The sequence below is a fragment of the Oryx dammah genome, unplaced genomic scaffold, assembly GCF_014754425.2.
Source record: "Oryx dammah isolate SB20612 unplaced genomic scaffold, SCBI_Odam_1.1 HiC_scaffold_17, whole genome shotgun sequence".
Taxonomy (NCBI): domain Eukaryota; kingdom Metazoa; phylum Chordata; class Mammalia; order Artiodactyla; family Bovidae; genus Oryx; species Oryx dammah.
The window spans coordinates 30,258,935-30,276,552 of record NW_024070201.1 but is presented as its reverse complement, the minus strand read 5'-3'; the positions used below and the strand labels follow the sequence as shown (position 1 = coordinate 30,276,552).

Sequence of the window (17,618 nt, the reverse complement as noted above, 5' to 3'; positions counted from 1 at the left end):
TCTAATTTTCCCTCTAGGGTTATAACATTTTACATTACAAACAACAAAGTTCCTATTTTTCCAAAGTTTTACCAACAGACTGAATGAATGAGCAAACAAGCAGCTAGAGATGCTCAAGAGAGCCAAATACAACTCTGACGTCCAACCACAAACTGATCTGGACCCATCTACTACATGAATAGGTAACCTGTGTTCCGCCCTTCAATTATGTAATAACAGCTACAGCGGTTACTGAACAGGCTCTGGGTAACACTAATTGAACATTCTTATTCTCACTGTCAACCTGTGTCTTCTTGCTTTTTCCTTCTTACCTGCTTGTTCTCTGCCTCCTTAACAGCCTGGTTCACATAATTTAAGATCTGACGACAGTGATCTGCAGCTTTCTTCACCTTCTCCCTTTCTGGTGGCCACTCTAAACATGGTGAAAAAATCCAAAATGTAAAATGGAGGAAATCAGAAAAGAATATAAGCATATATATATATATATATAAAGGAGATACCACTTTATTTCAACAGTATGAAAGCATACTAAGATCCTGAATATTTTTATACCAGGATAAAAAACCTACAGCAGAATCTCAATTTAGGTAGTCTTGGGACAGGTAAAACTTCTTATCACAGTCTTTAAGCATAAATACTAATTTTTAAAACAAAATTAAATGTGAGGAGTGATGCTTTATGTCAAGTATCAAGCCCACCCCAAGAAGCGGGTTTCATTCACATTGTAAGCTTATATAAACGAGACTCCTTTCTCCTTGCAATTTCAAAGTGCACAGCCTACAAGACTATGTACAGCTGACTAGTTAGGCAACATTTTTGAGTGATAATTAAAAATAGCTCCAAAATAAGTTTCTTTAAACTTGGGATTAAAGAAAGAAAATAACTTACAATACTTGTTATCATTAAAAGAAGATGAAATTCACCAAAACGTATTAAGATTGTGTTGAAGTTATGTTTTGGTAAAGAATACCAAATCAGAATATTTGAAATTATAATCCTCTAAACAATAGTTCCATTATACTGAATAAATATATTAAAGTACAAAAATTAATGTGTATGAATATTTTCAAATTCCCAGGCATAACAAATAGGCATTTAAATTGCACAGAAGCATTGAGAACTAAGTAAGTATAAGAACCTAAAGCTCAATTGAGAAACTCAGATTCACTTCATATTTTAAAACAAGAGAGTTGGAGTGATAATACACTGATTGGACTTAATGAAAGTACATGTCCATAGATATAAAACATCTCTTCAACCTGGTATAGGCCTTCACCAAAGGAAATATGATGATCCATGCTAGAGGAAGTATTGGTAAACTTTTTCTGTATATTTTATAGGCCAAATGGTCTTTGCCACAACTATTTAACCCTGTTGCTGTACAGCAAAAGTAGTCAAGAGATAATATTTCAACAAGTGAGCATGACTTGCTGATTTATGTTCCAATAAAACTTTACTTACAAAAATATGTGTGAGCCAGATTTAACCATGATCCATAGATTGCTTAAACCCTGTGCTTGAGCTACTAATGGAGCACATTAAATCAAATAGCCTGAAGTCAACTGGAATCTTGCTAGAATATTTTGCCGTACTACTTGGAAATTCAAAGTGCCAGACACCAGGATGCTGTGAGAGATTGTTCAGCAAAATGTGTTTTTGTTGTTGTTGTTCTTAAGCTCTTTAATTTCAGTGAGAATATTGTACCTGTGTATTTGGCAATATTGTCCAAGAGAAGAGGGTACTTAGTAAGCCTCTGCATTTGAGTGGGAATGATATCCTTTAGCTGCAGACGACGACACAGTGGATTACTCTCAGCATCCTAAAATTAAAGGCAAATAAATGAATTTGTAATTCTTATTAGGACTATAATTACCTAACACGCACCAAGTATTCATCATACAAATGTCTTCAGCATCACAGTTCTGGTTATTAAATCAAGACTTAAAACCTGCCAGGACATGCCACTGGCACACTCCACTTCTGTTTTCTCCTTTAATCATATAACGTGGCCTTTATCACTCAGCACATGGCTCTGTACTATCTGTTTAAGCAAGGATTGAGAACATCCATAATCATCTCTAAGAATTGCTTTCTTATGAAAGAAACTTTATCTTTACATACCAAGAAAATCTAGTTATGTTTTCCAATGATTGGCTTTCCTACCAAAAGCTAATCAGTTAATCTGCTATCTGCCACTCCAAGTAAGCACAGTAGATCATAAATATAGATATACCAGCTCAGCTGTAACAGAGGTCTGCAAACTTCTCAATAATATGCCAACCGTGGCTTTGAATGTCATCAGTCTCTGTCACAACTATTCCATTCCGCTGTTTTAACACAAAAGCAGCCAGAGACAATACCTAAAGGAAGGAACTTGGCTCTGTGCAGTAGAGTTCTAAGAAGACCTCCAAGATTCCAATTTTCCGGTGTACAACCTGTATAACCCACCCCCTGCCCTTGAGTGTGGACAGAACCTATCAATATGATGGCTCCTGTGATTAGGTGACTATCAGTTAACTCTGAGTCAATCAAAAAGGAGATTGTTCTAGGTGAGGCTGACTTAATCAGAGGAGTCTTTAAAAGCAAGCTCTGTCAGAGAGGCACGTTCCTACTGGCCTGGAAGAGAAGAACACATCTTATAAACTGCCTACAGGGGCTATTGTAGCAAAGAGATTTGGGCACTTGCTAGGAGCCTAGAGCAGTTGCTAGCCAACAACAGCAAGAAGACAGGGTTCTCGATTATCTATTTGCAAGGAAATGAATTCTGCTGACAACTAGTGAGCTTAAAAGAGTCCCAGAAGAGAACAGCAGCTGCAAGTGATACCTTGATTTCACCCTGATGAAAGCATGAAGAAAGGACAGAGATAAACAGTATTTGTACTCTTAAACTACAAAACTGTGACATGATACAAACATTTGTGGTGATTTGTCTACAGCAATACAAAATAAACTGTGTTCCAATAAAACTTTATAAAAACAGGGAAGAGGCTGGATATGGCCCATGGGCTCTAGTTTACTGATAGTATCTATACCAATATAAAGCCCAGTAAGCATGACTGCTGTTTGACTCTTCTCTGGGCTGGCTATAAGGCCCTTCTCATGTTTTGACAGTATTATTTCAATAGTGTGCACGGCCATTTCCTGCCAATATCTCCAAGGCAATGTGAACTTCTATGTCAAATATTTTAATCCCATCATGTATTCTTTATAATTCACCATTACAGTATCACCTTTATATCCTCCAGTAATTTAATTTAAGAGATAATGTATGGCTTTAAAAATGTAAACATAGATATAACCCTTATGCAAAATTTTAGTCTTAGAATCCCCCTAGTTCATTCCATAATTGACCCCCAAAAAAACTGCCTTTTTTTTTTTTTTTTGGTTATGACTCACTCAACTCACTTGCACAAAAGTCTGGAATCGAGAATCCTTTTTCTGGCGAGACTTGATCATTTCCAGGGCAAAGGGTTGGTTACTGCAAAAGGTAGCAGCAGCATGTTTCAACTTTTCCTCCCCGGGTCCACTGAACTGTGCCAAGAACACAAAGAACACAATAGAGAATGGGATACTGAGCTTATACAAGGCCAGGCAAAATGAGAGACAGCCACAATCCTTCCAATATCCCAGTCAGTATCCCCAAGTGATAAGGAGCAGAAATCTACATATTTAATGTGGATTATCAAGGATTCTCCACTAAAAAACTTCTGACTCTGATGTATCCAGACCTTTTTTGATCATTGTCTAGTAATTTTATTGTTCGTAGCTCACCACAACTCACTACCTTTTCAGTCTATCCCACTTCTCAATATGACAGAAAGGTTGACACCTGGGGAATATGAGACACAAAATGCTTAAAGACTGAGATTGAAATTTGATTTTCTTAGAATCTGACACCTTCACAAAAATTACTGTAGGAAGAAAATCCTTGGGATTCAAGTTTACTTTCTTACTTATGAAATCCAGGGCAGGTCATAACTTCTCTGGGTCACAATAAAATTAAATCACCTCTGCTTCACCTATGCAGAAGGTGGAGCTCCATCCCTTAAATTTTTCTTAGGCAAGATTCATGAGCCTATGAACCTCTTTGACTAAAAATTATACTTTTTACTGGCTTTCCAGGTGGTGCTACTGGTAAAGAACCCACCTGCCAATGCAGGGGATGTTAAGAGATGTAGGTTTGACCCCCTAAGTTAGGAAGATTCCCCTGGAGAAGAGGACAGCAACCCACTCCAGTGTTCTGGCCTGGAGAATCCCCATGGACAGAGGCGCCTAGTGGGCTACAGCCCATAGGCTCGCAGAGTCGGACACGATTGAGTGACTAAGCACAGCACAGCACAGGGCATCTGTAGGTAAACACTCAGTAGTTTCCTCTTCAACTATGAAGCATACAAAGTGATGTTTTAATAGGTTGCTCCAATGCTGTATTTTTATTTTAAATATGACACTCAACATATTTAGAGATGAGACTGGCAGAATTTTTGGTATATTAGTCAATCTAGGTACCAGGCAATTACTAACAGCAGCTGGGTTTACAAAAGAAAATAACGCCCCAGCCTGAAGCAGTTTTACAGTGGTTTTACTAGCAGCAAAAGCACATATAAGGTGATTTCATAGGGCCAATACTGGAAAAATACTCTCCAAAACTATTTTTAAAACATAAAATAAATCTAGACACCTATTTACGATTTCTGCTTTTAATATTTCTGGCCAATGCTTTGACCTAAATTAACCATTTGTACCTAGCAGCAACTAACCAAATTGGTTAGTCCATTTTGCTTTTGCTCAATCTCTTATAGGCAAAACACACTGGTCAAGAATACAATTCTTTTTACATGCTCTAAAATAAATTTTCTGTCCTACTTTTAAGAGGTATCTTTATTTCACATGTAATATTTATTTAGTCCAAAGGGCTATTACAAGAGGACCAACTGTACTTTTGTACTTTATTAATGATGAATCTCACTTGACACTTGGTGTTAAACATTATTTATATGGGATGTAAATTAAACTGCTTCAGAATCAAGATTGGTATCTTAAGTCCGTATGACTCACAACTTTTTAATCCAAATGGAGAAGAAAATTGATGCTACCCTATGTCATACTACAAATTTTCTATTTCAAGTCTGGTAGTGTGCTGCCAAGCCCGCAGAACTCACAGATCAAGAAACAAAATGAGTCACACGACCAGAGAAGCCACAGAAGTTGAATTTTCAAGGAAGTTAAGTCTCCTTAACAACAATAATGCCAGCATGGGTCTAAGGAGAAAATGCTTTGGAAAATTCAGTAAATGCAAGGTGAGACTGGATTAGGATTCCCTGATCCAGTTTTACATGTCAAGTGGCTAATCATTAAGAAGAGACCTGTTAATAGATTAGTAGATTCTGAGTCATGTTCTCACTATCAGTGAAGAGAGTAAGATGAAGATTGTTTTGGTCAACTTTCCAGTATTTAATCTTTTTAAAAGTTATCATTGTAAAATTACCAAAATCTTTTGGCATTTCCTCAAGCAGTCTACATACTGAAGTATCTGTTGGCATATCTAAACAGTTCCCATTCAACCAGTGTTAAAATTTTGGGAACCATGTCACATGTTTTACTCATGTAAAGCACTCGCAGACTTAACTATGGAGAAGGCAATTGCACCCCACTCCAGTACTCTTGCCTGGAAAATCCCATGGACAGAGGAGCCTGGTAGACTGCAGTCCATGGGGTCGCTAAGAGTTGGACACGACTGAGCGACTTCCCTTTCACTTTTCACTTTCATGCACTGGAGAAGGAAATGGCAACCCACTCCAGTGTTCTTGCCTGGAGAATCCCAGGGACGGAGGAGCCTGGTAGGCTGCCGTCTATGGGGTCGCATAGAGTCAGACACGACTGAAGCGACTTAGCAGCAGCAGGAGTAGACTTAACTACAGGACTTTCTTTAAGCATCTAGATCAAACCCACTTTCCTGTAGGAAGATTTTCTGTATGCTCCAGTTTAGGTGTCCCTGCTATCTATTTCTAAAATAACCTGTATTCTCCCCTTTTTGTAACACTAATCACACTTGAAATAATGACTATTTTTCCCCCTACTGATTATAAGTTCCACAAGGGCAGGAGCCTTATCTGTTCTGACTGCCACTGTATCCCCAGCACCTAGAACAGTGAGTATATGCTGACAAAGAGTCAGCCAGAAAGATAAATGCAATCTGCCAAGCAGCTACTATAGTCTGAATTCTCTTTCCTTGTAGTGTAAATAAGGTTAAGTAATTTTTACTTTTCTGCTTTTGTGATTATAGCTCTCAATCTTAATTGTCCAGTGTTTTACAGTATATTTCTGAGATTTTGACAAGACAGTTAAAATTCCACATCAGTTAAATTATTTTTATCAAGGTCCATTTTACTCTACATTCTTTAAAACACAAAGAACTACTATCTTTAATTTGATGAGAAAAGAGCATGCAGTTGAATGGGCACTTATTAGAAGACTAATTAAGAATACACACTTGGACCCTTTTTATCTTTACATTAAAGAATGAGTTTGCATACTTGGGAAGGTTAGCAGCTTAACCTTAAATCTGATCAAATGCCTATGAAAATCTAAATGAAATCACCAATGTCCTTACCCAGATCAGCAAATCTTCCCCAATCTGATCAATAACAGAGGTCTCATTCCTCTTCCGAATAGCCTTCATTTGCTCATTCAATCCAACTAAGGTGGGGGAAAAAAAATGAAAAAAAATTAAGCATACATTCATTTCAGGCTACTGGTAGTATCATGAATCTAAATTTAAAAAAAAAAAAAGGATTTTCAGAGTATAGCTTCTTCCGTCATAGTTCAGTCAGTAAAGAATCTGCCTGCAATGCAGGAATCTGCCTGCAATGCAGGAATCTACCTGCAATGCAGGAGAGATCCAGGTTCAATTCCTGGGTCCAGAAAATCCCCTGGAGAAGAAAATGGCAACCCACTCCAGTATTCTTGCCTAGAAAATCCCATGGACAGAGGAACCTGGCGGGCTACAGTCCATGGGGTTGCAAGTGTCGGACACGATTTAAGCCACATAGCTTCTAATTGCCTTAAATATAAATCTGGACATAATTCCTATACATCTACACATCTACGTATTTTTAGTTCTATATGAAAACCAGTTGCTAAAGCATAAAATAATGTGGAAACTAGCACATTATATACGGTACGAGGGCATCAAATACGCATTTAACCTCAAGATTCCATCTGTAACCAGCCATGCTTGTAAGAAAACAAACTTCAACAGTACGAGTGACTTTGCCCACTTTTCCTGTCAAAACGTGTGTTCCCAGGCAGTGGACATCATCATGCTCAAATGCGTCACACACACTGGTGAGACTCAGCATCACCCACACAGGAGCAAAAGGCAAGCACTCGGTGGGTGGGTGCTGCTAGGTGGTGATGGCATCCTTAATGAAAGAAAGACTAAAAGTAAGGGTCCTGGAGAAACAGTGACTTAAAAAGAGAGGAACTGATACTATTGTCTCCAAAGCCCAAGACGACTACAACCAGGGACAGATTTTTTATGTATTCATTCAAGCATTCCAAGCAACAAAACCATAAAATAATTTAATTCCTGAATGTTTTGGATTCTATGTTATATATCACTCCTTGCAAAATATATTTATACATATATTATACAGAGTATATATTAAAAATATATATATAATGCAAGTAATCAGGAATTTCCAAGGGTAATTTTAACTGTTTATGTTTTTTGCCTTAGGCATTGACTTTAGGGCCTAAGTTCTGTGTTAATACTCTGAATAAAAAAAGTTGATGTGGTGGAAGTAAGGAATTGCAGAGAAATTCAAAGATCCAATTATTTCTTTATCTTATGCTCATATATAATTATAGAATTTTCAGGAATGCCAACATGGATACATTTATTTATAAGATTTTACTGTTATGGTGCCTTTTTATACCAATAATTTTTTATCTATTGGAAATGTTAGGAAAGATCAGAGTCAATTTATCTTACTGTGAAGTTGAAGAATATCTTCTAAGTTGGAAAAAATTTTCCGTAGTTCTGAAGGTGACAAAATTCCTTCTCTGGACACTCGCTGATAAAACACTTGATCTAGAACCTTCAATGTTCGAACATGAGCTCTTTCAGTGCAAAACAATTCTAAGTAGAAAAATAGGAAACATAAAATGTTACCTTACTTAGAATGAGATCAGACATAGGCTTTGGCTGAAATTAAGAACCAAATGAGTAATATAATCATTATTTATAGTTTTGATAGGATATGGTATCTCTGAAGTCACTTAATTCCATGAAATTCTACTATATACTACCTCTAAGAGTTGAATACTGCTAAATGAAAAGTATCATAAAACTGTTTTCTACTTACAAGATAACAATGTACTCCGAAATCCAATGGTTGCCAGCACCAACCAATCAGAGCAACAACACTAGAAAACTCTACGTCCAAATATCACATAATGTTTGAACTGAACCCTCTTCAGAAGTAACAGCATTCTATGTTATCTAACTTGCCTATTAACTCTCTTTAATTAATTAAGCAGGCTGCACTGGGTGTCTGCTGCTGCCCGTGGGCCTTCTCTAGTTGCAGCAAGCAGGGGCTACTCCCTGCTTGCGGTACATCGGCTTCTCACTGTGCTGGCTTCTTCTGTTGCAGAGCACAGACTCTAGAGTGCAGGCATCAGTAGTTGTGGCACACAGGCTTAGTTGCCCCACAGCATGTGTGATCTTCCGGGACCAGGGACTGAACTCATGTCCCTTGTATTAGTAGGTGGATTCTTAACCACTGGACTACCAGGGAAGTCCTGCCTATAGACTCTCATTTCTGAGGCCAAACTTTTTAATTTCACCATGTCTCAATGTTGCTAGAGACAGGAAGTATATTTATTCAAATCGCAACTTCAAAGATAGTAATAGGCACAGCTTCTGTGTCATATATGCTAGGGTAAAATAAAGCACATTACACAAGGATAAAGGAAGACCTAGATTTTAGTTTTCTTCCCAGCACTTACCAGCTGCATGATCTTGACTACAATTAGTTAGTCTGAGCCTTGGCTTTCTCATTTACAATCTATGCCCAAAAAAATAACAGAGCCTGAAAGTAAAGTCAGGGCACAAGTGTTGTCTCAATGATTCTTCACGTTTAAGATCTATGATGATATGAATTTTAAATAACTTGAATGCTAAACACATTTTCCTTTTAAATTATCAATAAGAATCATACAATCACTTGCATTTTTAAGTTGGAAAGTACAGGGATCATCTATTAATTTCCTCTCTGTTCAAAACAAACAGTGAACATAAAACTCTGAAGCAAACTCCAAGGTTTGGGGTTGGTTTAACTCTAATAAAACTCAATATATGTTAATTACAAAAATGAATTAAACTCACCATTAATTACTTCCTGTCTTTTGATCTCACAAGGCTTTAGTCCCAATAACACTTCTCGACTAACGAGCTGTTGCCAGTTGGGTGGGTCCATCTCTAAGTCATTTTCAAACTGTTCATCCTCACTCTGACTTTCTCCAAAAGCTATGCTGTCAAACCTAATGAAGAACAAATAATGATTTCTATTTCAGGACACCACATGGACAACGGGAGACAGCACAAGTCTTTATGTTACAGTCAATCAGTCAGATTTCTGAAGTATTACTTAGCAGAGCCTGAAACATCATCCTCCCTTACAAAATAGCTTACATGTGTTATAAACACCTCCATAAATTTTTAAATAGTTGTGTTTATTAAGTAATTTCTTTTATACTATCTAACAGATTTGTGCATGGGGCTTTTTTTCCTTTAAAACTAGGACTTTAGGGAAAAAAGATATATTTCTTAAAATATGCCCCACTGAAAGCTACTTTAGGATTACTTACTTTCGAAAAGGCTTTGGTGTCCCATGTTCAGTCACTCTAAAACAATGGAGAATAGACAGTCAACATACAAATAAAATTGTGATGAAAAAATTGATGACAAAGATATTCAAAATTGTGTTAAACCACAGTGACTGATAAATAATTCTTCTGGATATTACAATGACTTAATATCAAATAAATTAAAAAACATTTTAGTACCTATCTAATATTTACTACCAATAAATTCTATTTCTTTCCCCAAAAAAGCATGTAGAAAAAAACACTACTAAGTATAGGCATACTATACAGTGAGAAACTTTTAAGCAATGTCCTAAACACCCCCACGACACCACTGAGTTACCTTTCCACTTCCCATTCCTCCTCCTGCACCTGGTCTAATGGAGGAGGTGGGAAATCAAAGATGGTGTTGGGAGTACGAGGAGTACCATCCAAGGAGTCTCCAGATGCTGGCATTTCTCCAGCTTGTTTTGATCCTGAAAAGACAAAAGTCAGACATTCAGATGCTGTTAATAACGACAATGATTAAAAAAAAAAAAAAAAATCAGTCCCTCAGAAAGCTTCAGCCTCACCCATGGTCATATTCTTACTTAAACAACTGCAGGTTAGCTAGAAATAAAATTCTAACATAAAATTTTAACATGCACTAACAAATAAACTGGAATATCATTTTTCAGTTCAGTTCAATTCAGTCGCTCAGTCATGTCTGACTCTTTGTGACCCCAAAGACTGCAGCATGCCAGGCTTCCCTGTCCATCATTTTTACGCAGCTTTAAAAAAATCAACATAAGACATGGCAACTACTAGGAAGAGCATATGATATGGAGAAACATTCTCTATATCCTTTTTTACTCCAAGTACCAATCTTCATTCAAATTTTAGTTGTCATGATGGTCTACCTCCAAATAACTTCATATTTCTCATCTCTGAAGAGTTTGCTCACTTATTTGGCCCATTTTCACTTCCCTTGCTTTTTTTCTTCCCACTCTTTAACATCTATATTATTATTCCTGCTGCTGCTAAGGCACTTCAGTTGTGTCTGACTCTGTGCGACCCCACAGACGGCAGCCCACCAGGCTCCCCAGTCCTTGGGATTCTCCAGGCCTAGTTATCTGTTATTCCCTAAGTTTAAATGATGGAATTACATATATATAATATATATATTTGTTCCAACAAGGCGTTAAGTGTCTTAAATTTCCTCTATGTCACATTAGGTATTTGTGTCCGTATCCTTCTCTTTAATTGTATTTTTTTCCTTTTACCTTTCATGTCTTTCAGTTACATTTTTACTTGTATCCTTAAGAGGATTTTTTACATTTCCATTCTGATCTGCAGCCACAACTAAAAATATTCTATGCTTTGCCTAATAGTTTGATTCTAAGAGTCTGAAAAAAAAATAGTGTACTTACATTACTGTGACCTTACACATATTGTAATACAACATACCCTATACATATTATTCTTGCCAGGTTAAGAGGCATGTTAGGTTACGATTGTGTTTTCTTTTCTACTGGTCCAATGATAACAACTCCTAGGTCACTTGAAATCAAATGTTTATTACATTAAAGTCATACACTCCATCAGTCACCTTCAGATTATGCCACTGTTTGCTTCATGTTTCAATCATGAAGTCTTCCTGTCACCAGCCACCTGTGGAAGCACAGAAGCAGGTCTCTTGGCCCTGTTAAGCTTTTAGATGGCTGGCTGACATCCTGACTACAACTTTATGAGAGAGTCCAACCCAAAACTGCCTAGCTAAGCTGCTCCTGAGCTCCTCACGCACCAAAAATGTGAAGTAGTAAATATTTTGTGTGTGTTACGCTATTAAGTTTTGGGATAATTTATCACCAAGCAATTGGTAACTAATAAAACAGTTATTACATGTAACAGTTATATTAAGACTTCTTGGTCTCTGCTCCTTATTCATAACATGCAATTCTTGCTTTAGATATGATAATCTCTTTAATTTCTTCAAGAATACTATCTAATTTGGAGGTATTTTTATAAGTTCTTACTTATTACCTAAATTGTTTTCTGCTAGTGACAGTTTTTCTGTTTCTTTTGTATTTTCTTCTTTACGCCCCAAATAGGTCTGGCGTTATGTATTATCTTAGGTCTTGACTCTAATAACTTCTGCCAAAAGTGAGTAATGCTGCACATTTGTAAGAATGCAAGACTTAGCAGCTGACTTGACGTTCCTGTTCTGCTATGTAGAAGTAGGGTCCTTTCAGCTAGAAGCTCCTGAGTGGCATAAGCCCGTGGCATGCTTACTGCCAGGCTTTAGGTCCCCTAAGGTGAGCTTCAAGGCACTAATACCATGGAGGACTTAAAAACTGTGTACCATGGCCCTACACAATTCACTTAGCTTGTGCCAAGTCATGTCCAACTCTTTGTGACCCCATGGACTGCAGGATGCCAGGCTTCTCCGTCCTTCACTGTCTTCTAGAGTTCGCTCAAACTCTTATCCACTGAGTCGGTGATGCCATCCAACCATCTCATCCTCTGTCTCTCCCTTCTCCCCCTGCCCTCAATCTTTCCCATCATCGGTGTCTTTTCCAATGAGTCAGCTCTTCGCATCAGGTGGCCAAGTATTGGAACTTCAGCTTCAGCATCAGTTCTTCCAGTAAATATTCAGGGGTGATTTCCTTTAGGATTGACTGGTTTGATGTCCTTGCTGTCCGAGGGACTCTCAAGTTTTCTCCAGCACCACAGCTTGAAAGCATCGGTCTTTCTTCAGCACTCGGGTCTTCTTTATGGTCCAATTCTCACATCCGTAGATGACTACTGGAAAAACCATACCTTTAACTCTATGGATCTTTGTCGGCAAAGTGATGTCTGTGCTTTTTAATACACTGCCTAGGTTTGGCACAATTTTGCTTTCAAGGAGCAAGCATCTTTTCATTTCATGGCTGCAGTCACCATCCACAGTGATTTTGGAGCCAAAGAATAAAAAAATCTGCCACTGTTTTCACTTTTTCCCCATCTGTTTGCCATGAGTGATGGGACCAGATGCCATGATCTTAGTTTTTTGAATGCTTAGTTTTAAGCCAGCTTTTTCATGCTCCTTTCCTCCTGATGAAGATGCTCTTTAGTTCCTCTTCACTTTCTGCCATCAGGGTAGTTATCACCTGCCTATCAGATGATGTTGATATTTCTCCCTGCAATCTTGATTCTAGCTTATGAGTCATCCAGTCCAGCATTTTGCATAAGGTACTCTGCATATAAATAAGCAGCATGACAATACACAGCCTTGATGTACTCCCTTCCCAAATTTGAGCCAGTCTGTTGTTTCATGTCTGGTTCTAACTGTTGCTTCTTGACCTGCATACAGCTTTTTCAGGTAAGGTGGTCTGATATTCCCATCTCTGTAAGAATTCTCCACAGTTTGTTGTGATCTACACAGTCAAAGGCTTTAGCATAGTCAATAAAGCAGATGTTTTTCTGGAATTCCCTTGCTTTTTCTATGATCCAATGGATGTTGGCAATTTGATCTCTGGTTCCTCTGTCTTTTCTAAATTCAGCTTGTATATCTGGAAGTTCCTGATTCAAATACTGTTGAAGTCTAGCTTGAAGGATTTTGAGCATTACCTTACTATCATATGAAATGAGCAAAACTGTATGGTAGTTTGAACTTTTTTTTGGCATTGCCCTTCTTTGGGATTGGAATGAAGACTGACCTTTTCCAGACCCGTGGCTACTGTTGAGTTTTCCAAATTTGTTGGCATATTGAGGGCAGCACTTTCACAGCATCATCTTTTAGGATTTGAAAGAGCTCAACTGGAATTCCATCACCTCTACTAGCTTTGTTCATAGTAATGCTTCCTAAGGCCCACTTGGCTTCACATTCCAGGATGTCTGGCTCTGGGTGAGTGATCACACCATCACAGTTATCTGGGTCATTAATAACTTTTTTATATAGTTCTTCTGTGTATTCTTGCCACCTCTTCTTAATAGCTTTTGCTTCTGTTAGGTCCCTGCTGTTTCTGTCCTTTATTGGGCCCATCTTTACATGAAATGTTCCCCTGGTATCATCAATTTTCTTGAAGAGCTCTCTAGACTTTCTCATTCTATTGTTTTCCCTCTATTTGTCTGCACTGTTCATTTAAGAAGGCTTTCTTATCTCTCCTTGCTATTCTCTGGAACTCTGCATTTAGCTGGGTATATCTTTTCCTTTCTACTTTGCCTTTTGCTTCTCTTCTTTGCTCAGCTATTTGTAAGGACTCCTCAGACAATCACTTCGCCTTCTTGTATTTCTTTTTCTTTGGGATGGTTTTGGTCATCACCTCCTGTACAATGTTACGAACCTCTGTCCATATTTCTTCAGGCACTCTGTCTACCAGATCTCATCCCTTTAACTGTTCATCACCTCCACTGTAAAACCGTAAGGGATTTGACTTAGATCATATATGAAGGACCTAGTGGTTTTCCCTACTTTCTTTAATTTAAGCCTGAATTTTGCAATGAGATGCTCATGATCTGAGCCACAGCCCGCTTCAGGTCTTGTTTTTGCAGACTGTATAACCTTCTCCATCTCTGGCTATAAAGAATATAATCAGTCTGATTTCAACTTCTGGAACAAAGAACATATTCATTTTCTTCTGATACAAGAAGGATTGCTTATATTCTGTAATATAAGAATCAGAAGTTGCTAACAGAACTGTTTTGATTACAGATCTTCTGTGAATTCATCATTTTCAGTTTTACTTCTTCCTCATGCACTCTGTGACTCATATGACAGCTCTCTTTTGGGTTCCAATGGACAGACTGGCTCCCACCTTGAACTTCTTACATGAACCATGGGCTCCTACTTCCTTTATGTCCTTCCATCCATCAAACCACTCGTGCCCATTCATCTCCCCCAAATTTGTGGAAATCTCTTATGAATAAGAATATCTTCTCTTCCTCGGCTTTTTTCCTCTTTTTGCTTTTTGTTTATTCATTATCTACCGTTCTTTTATTTCAGTGAGACATGACAGCCATGTATTATAAGGCATTACTCAGTCCAACATCTTCAGAATTCCACGTAAGACTGAACCTCCAGGCTTTTCTACAAATATCACCGCTACTTCTTTGTCTTCTGCTTCAGGTCCCTCAAACAGAGACTGATGTTTCTGTCATACACTATGTACTGCAGGGTGATGAGACAGCGACTCTTCTTTTTCCTAAGGACTACTTTTAGACTATTATCCTACTTTCTTATAAAAATCTCTTGCTCCACTGAGGCGCTCACTCTCTGAATAATGTCATGTTGTCATCACCAAGAGCCATCTAGCAACACTGAACCTTTGGCTGCTGGCTCACAATTTTCCTCTCCATGCTATTATCAAACGCGGCCACCACGAAATCTATGTCTATAAACATATCTAAACCTTTGGCTCCTTGGTGCCTCCCCTGCTTCATCACTAGTAACCCCCTCTATGCCACCCCAGTGACCACTCCCACAGATCCACCCTTGGTTTTATCATACCAGAAACTGAACTGCTTCCAAAATCACCAATACAAACGGGTATTTCCTTCTCCAAATACAAGGACCTAATTCTCCCAGCTCACTTGCTTAAGAAACCAATTATAACAAGTATGAAGAAATATGGTAATAAGCTCTTTTCTCAATTACCTACAATTACTTCCTATCTTTCTTTACTCTTTAAATCCTCTTGCCCTTCTCACTAAATCCTCACTCTCAGCTAATAACCTTGCCCTTCACATATACTCTGCATAGCACTGCTTCTCTCCTTCTCAAAACTTTCTTCTATTGGTCATATAGTCCATTTCCCACATTTTTAACCTCTTTCTCTCAATTGGCTTCCCCTTAGTATTAAAAAAACAACAACCCAGTATCTCAGATTTTTTAAGTCTTCTTTAGATGCACCCTACATAAACATATCTGCCTCTGACTTACTTTTACTTTTCTTTTTTGTTTTTTTTTATTCTATCAATTTTATATTGATAACATTCTTAAATACAGAATAATTTTTACTGATATACATACTACCATATATAAAATAGATAAACAACAACAAGGACCTACTGTTGTTGTAGGACCTATGCTTCTAACTTCTGACCAGTTCTCTCAACACTCCCCACAACTTGAATATTTTATTTATGATATTTATGACTACTTCCCCAGAAGGCTAAGCTGCATGGGGCAAAAATCTATGTATAATTATCGCATGCTAACATTTGCTACAGAGATAATGCCTGACAGAAAACTCCATAAATATTTTCTGAATGGATAATAACTCAAAATTACCGTTCAGAGTAGATTCGTCACTGGTTATAGAATACTAAAATCTTTAAACTGTGACTCAGTCTTGATTCAAATAATCTGCCCCTCTATTTCTTAGTATGCACTGGAGTGGGTTGCCATTTCCATCTCCAATGCATGAAAGTGAAGAGTGAAAGTGAAGTCGCTCAGTCATGTCTGACTCTTAGCAGCCCACCAGTCTCCTCCATCCATGGGATTTTCCAGGCAAGAGTACTGGAGTGGGGTGCCGTTGCCTTCTCTGATTTCTTAGTATAGTTGTTTTAAAATCCTGATGCTTAGCTAGGGTGAATGACAGCATTAGCTCACCCATATCATTCTCTTTCCCTCCTTCCTGGGAAAGAGTGGCCCCAGAAACCATGGAGGACGTGGAATTGGCTGGCAGGTAGCCAATGTCTGCTCCTTCACTTGCTAATCCACTCTGGCGCAACTTCGCAGAATCCTGAGGTTCAGGACTCACAGATGAGGGTGTGGACAAGTGCTTAGGGTGGCGCTGCTTCTGTAGTTCCATGGCTCTGCCAACTGAACAGAAAGCAATGGCTAATAAATCATGTGGTAAAACAGCTTTAAAAAAGATGATGAAAAGAATTTAGAAAGAACATGGTGGGCCTTAGAAACATATAACATGAATTACATAGAGTGAGGAAGAGAGGGAGAGATAGATAAAGACAGGAAGGAAGGGAGAAAAAAAAGTAAGGAAGAAAGAAAGGGAAGGAAGGAGGTGGGAGGTAGAGAGAGAGAGAGAGAAAGGCAGGGGAGATTGAAAGAGGAGGAGGAGTAAAGGGTGGGAGATGGCAGAAGATGAGGGGGAGAGAGAAGAGGCAGAGGAAGAAGGGTCACGAGAAAAGGAGCTGAGAAGACCAGCAATGGGTGGGGGTGGTGGGGAGGGGATACCGACAGATGGAGATGGACACACCACAAAGCTGTATTCCTCTGTCAGAGTGAAGATGAAGCCCGCTGGCTCTGTGAACTCTTAGCAAGCCCCTACCCCACTCCTCCCTAACACTCACAATTTCTCCATCATGACATGCCTCAGAGACCATGCAGAATAATCCCTATCCTGCCTGTTACCAGTGTCTACATCAGTTACCATGAGAAGCACTCCACAGCCGTGCACATCTTCACATAGCTGTATACATCTCTAATCCTAAAATTCCTTCCCGAACTCCTACAATTCTCCCTCTGAATCCCTTTAACAGATGGTTAAATTTTCCATTCTCCTCAACCTCTTCTCTAAAGATTTCCTTCTTCTTCTCAGTGTTTCTCAACAAGGGGCACCACTTACATTTGAATGAGGATTCTTCACAGGGTGGGACACTCAGGTTTGCTGGATCACAACACCTGCCCCCAACTCCAACTGTGCCAGTATCTTCAAATGAGGTGCTGCCCAATGTGAGGACCACTGCAGGACCTAATTTCTCTCCCATAGCACCACCTCTACTTCTCCTGTAGCCCCCTCTAGGAGAGCAACTCTCCATTAGGCCTGAGC

At 38.6% G+C, this 17,618-nt stretch overlaps 1 protein-coding gene across 2 annotated transcripts in view; it reads right to left on the bottom strand.

Annotated features, from left to right (window-relative positions):
• Window positions 1-17,618, bottom strand: part of ARHGEF12 (Rho guanine nucleotide exchange factor 12) — a 158,561-nt gene that overhangs the window by 13,106 nt on the left and 127,837 nt on the right. For both annotated transcript variants that reach the window (XM_040258116.1, XM_040258117.1), the window contains 9 exons: window positions 16,439-16,651; window positions 10,211-10,343; window positions 9,871-9,906; window positions 9,389-9,543; window positions 7,994-8,140; window positions 6,611-6,696; window positions 3,406-3,531; window positions 1,705-1,819; window positions 312-412 (listed from right to left, as the gene is read on the bottom strand). In XM_040258116.1, coding sequence (XP_040114050.1) covers window positions 312-412; window positions 1,705-1,819; window positions 3,406-3,531; window positions 6,611-6,696; window positions 7,994-8,140; window positions 9,389-9,543; window positions 9,871-9,906; window positions 10,211-10,343; window positions 16,439-16,651 — 1,112 coding nt within the window. The remainder of the gene's footprint in view (window positions 1-311; window positions 413-1,704; window positions 1,820-3,405; window positions 3,532-6,610; window positions 6,697-7,993; window positions 8,141-9,388; window positions 9,544-9,870; window positions 9,907-10,210; window positions 10,344-16,438; window positions 16,652-17,618) is intronic.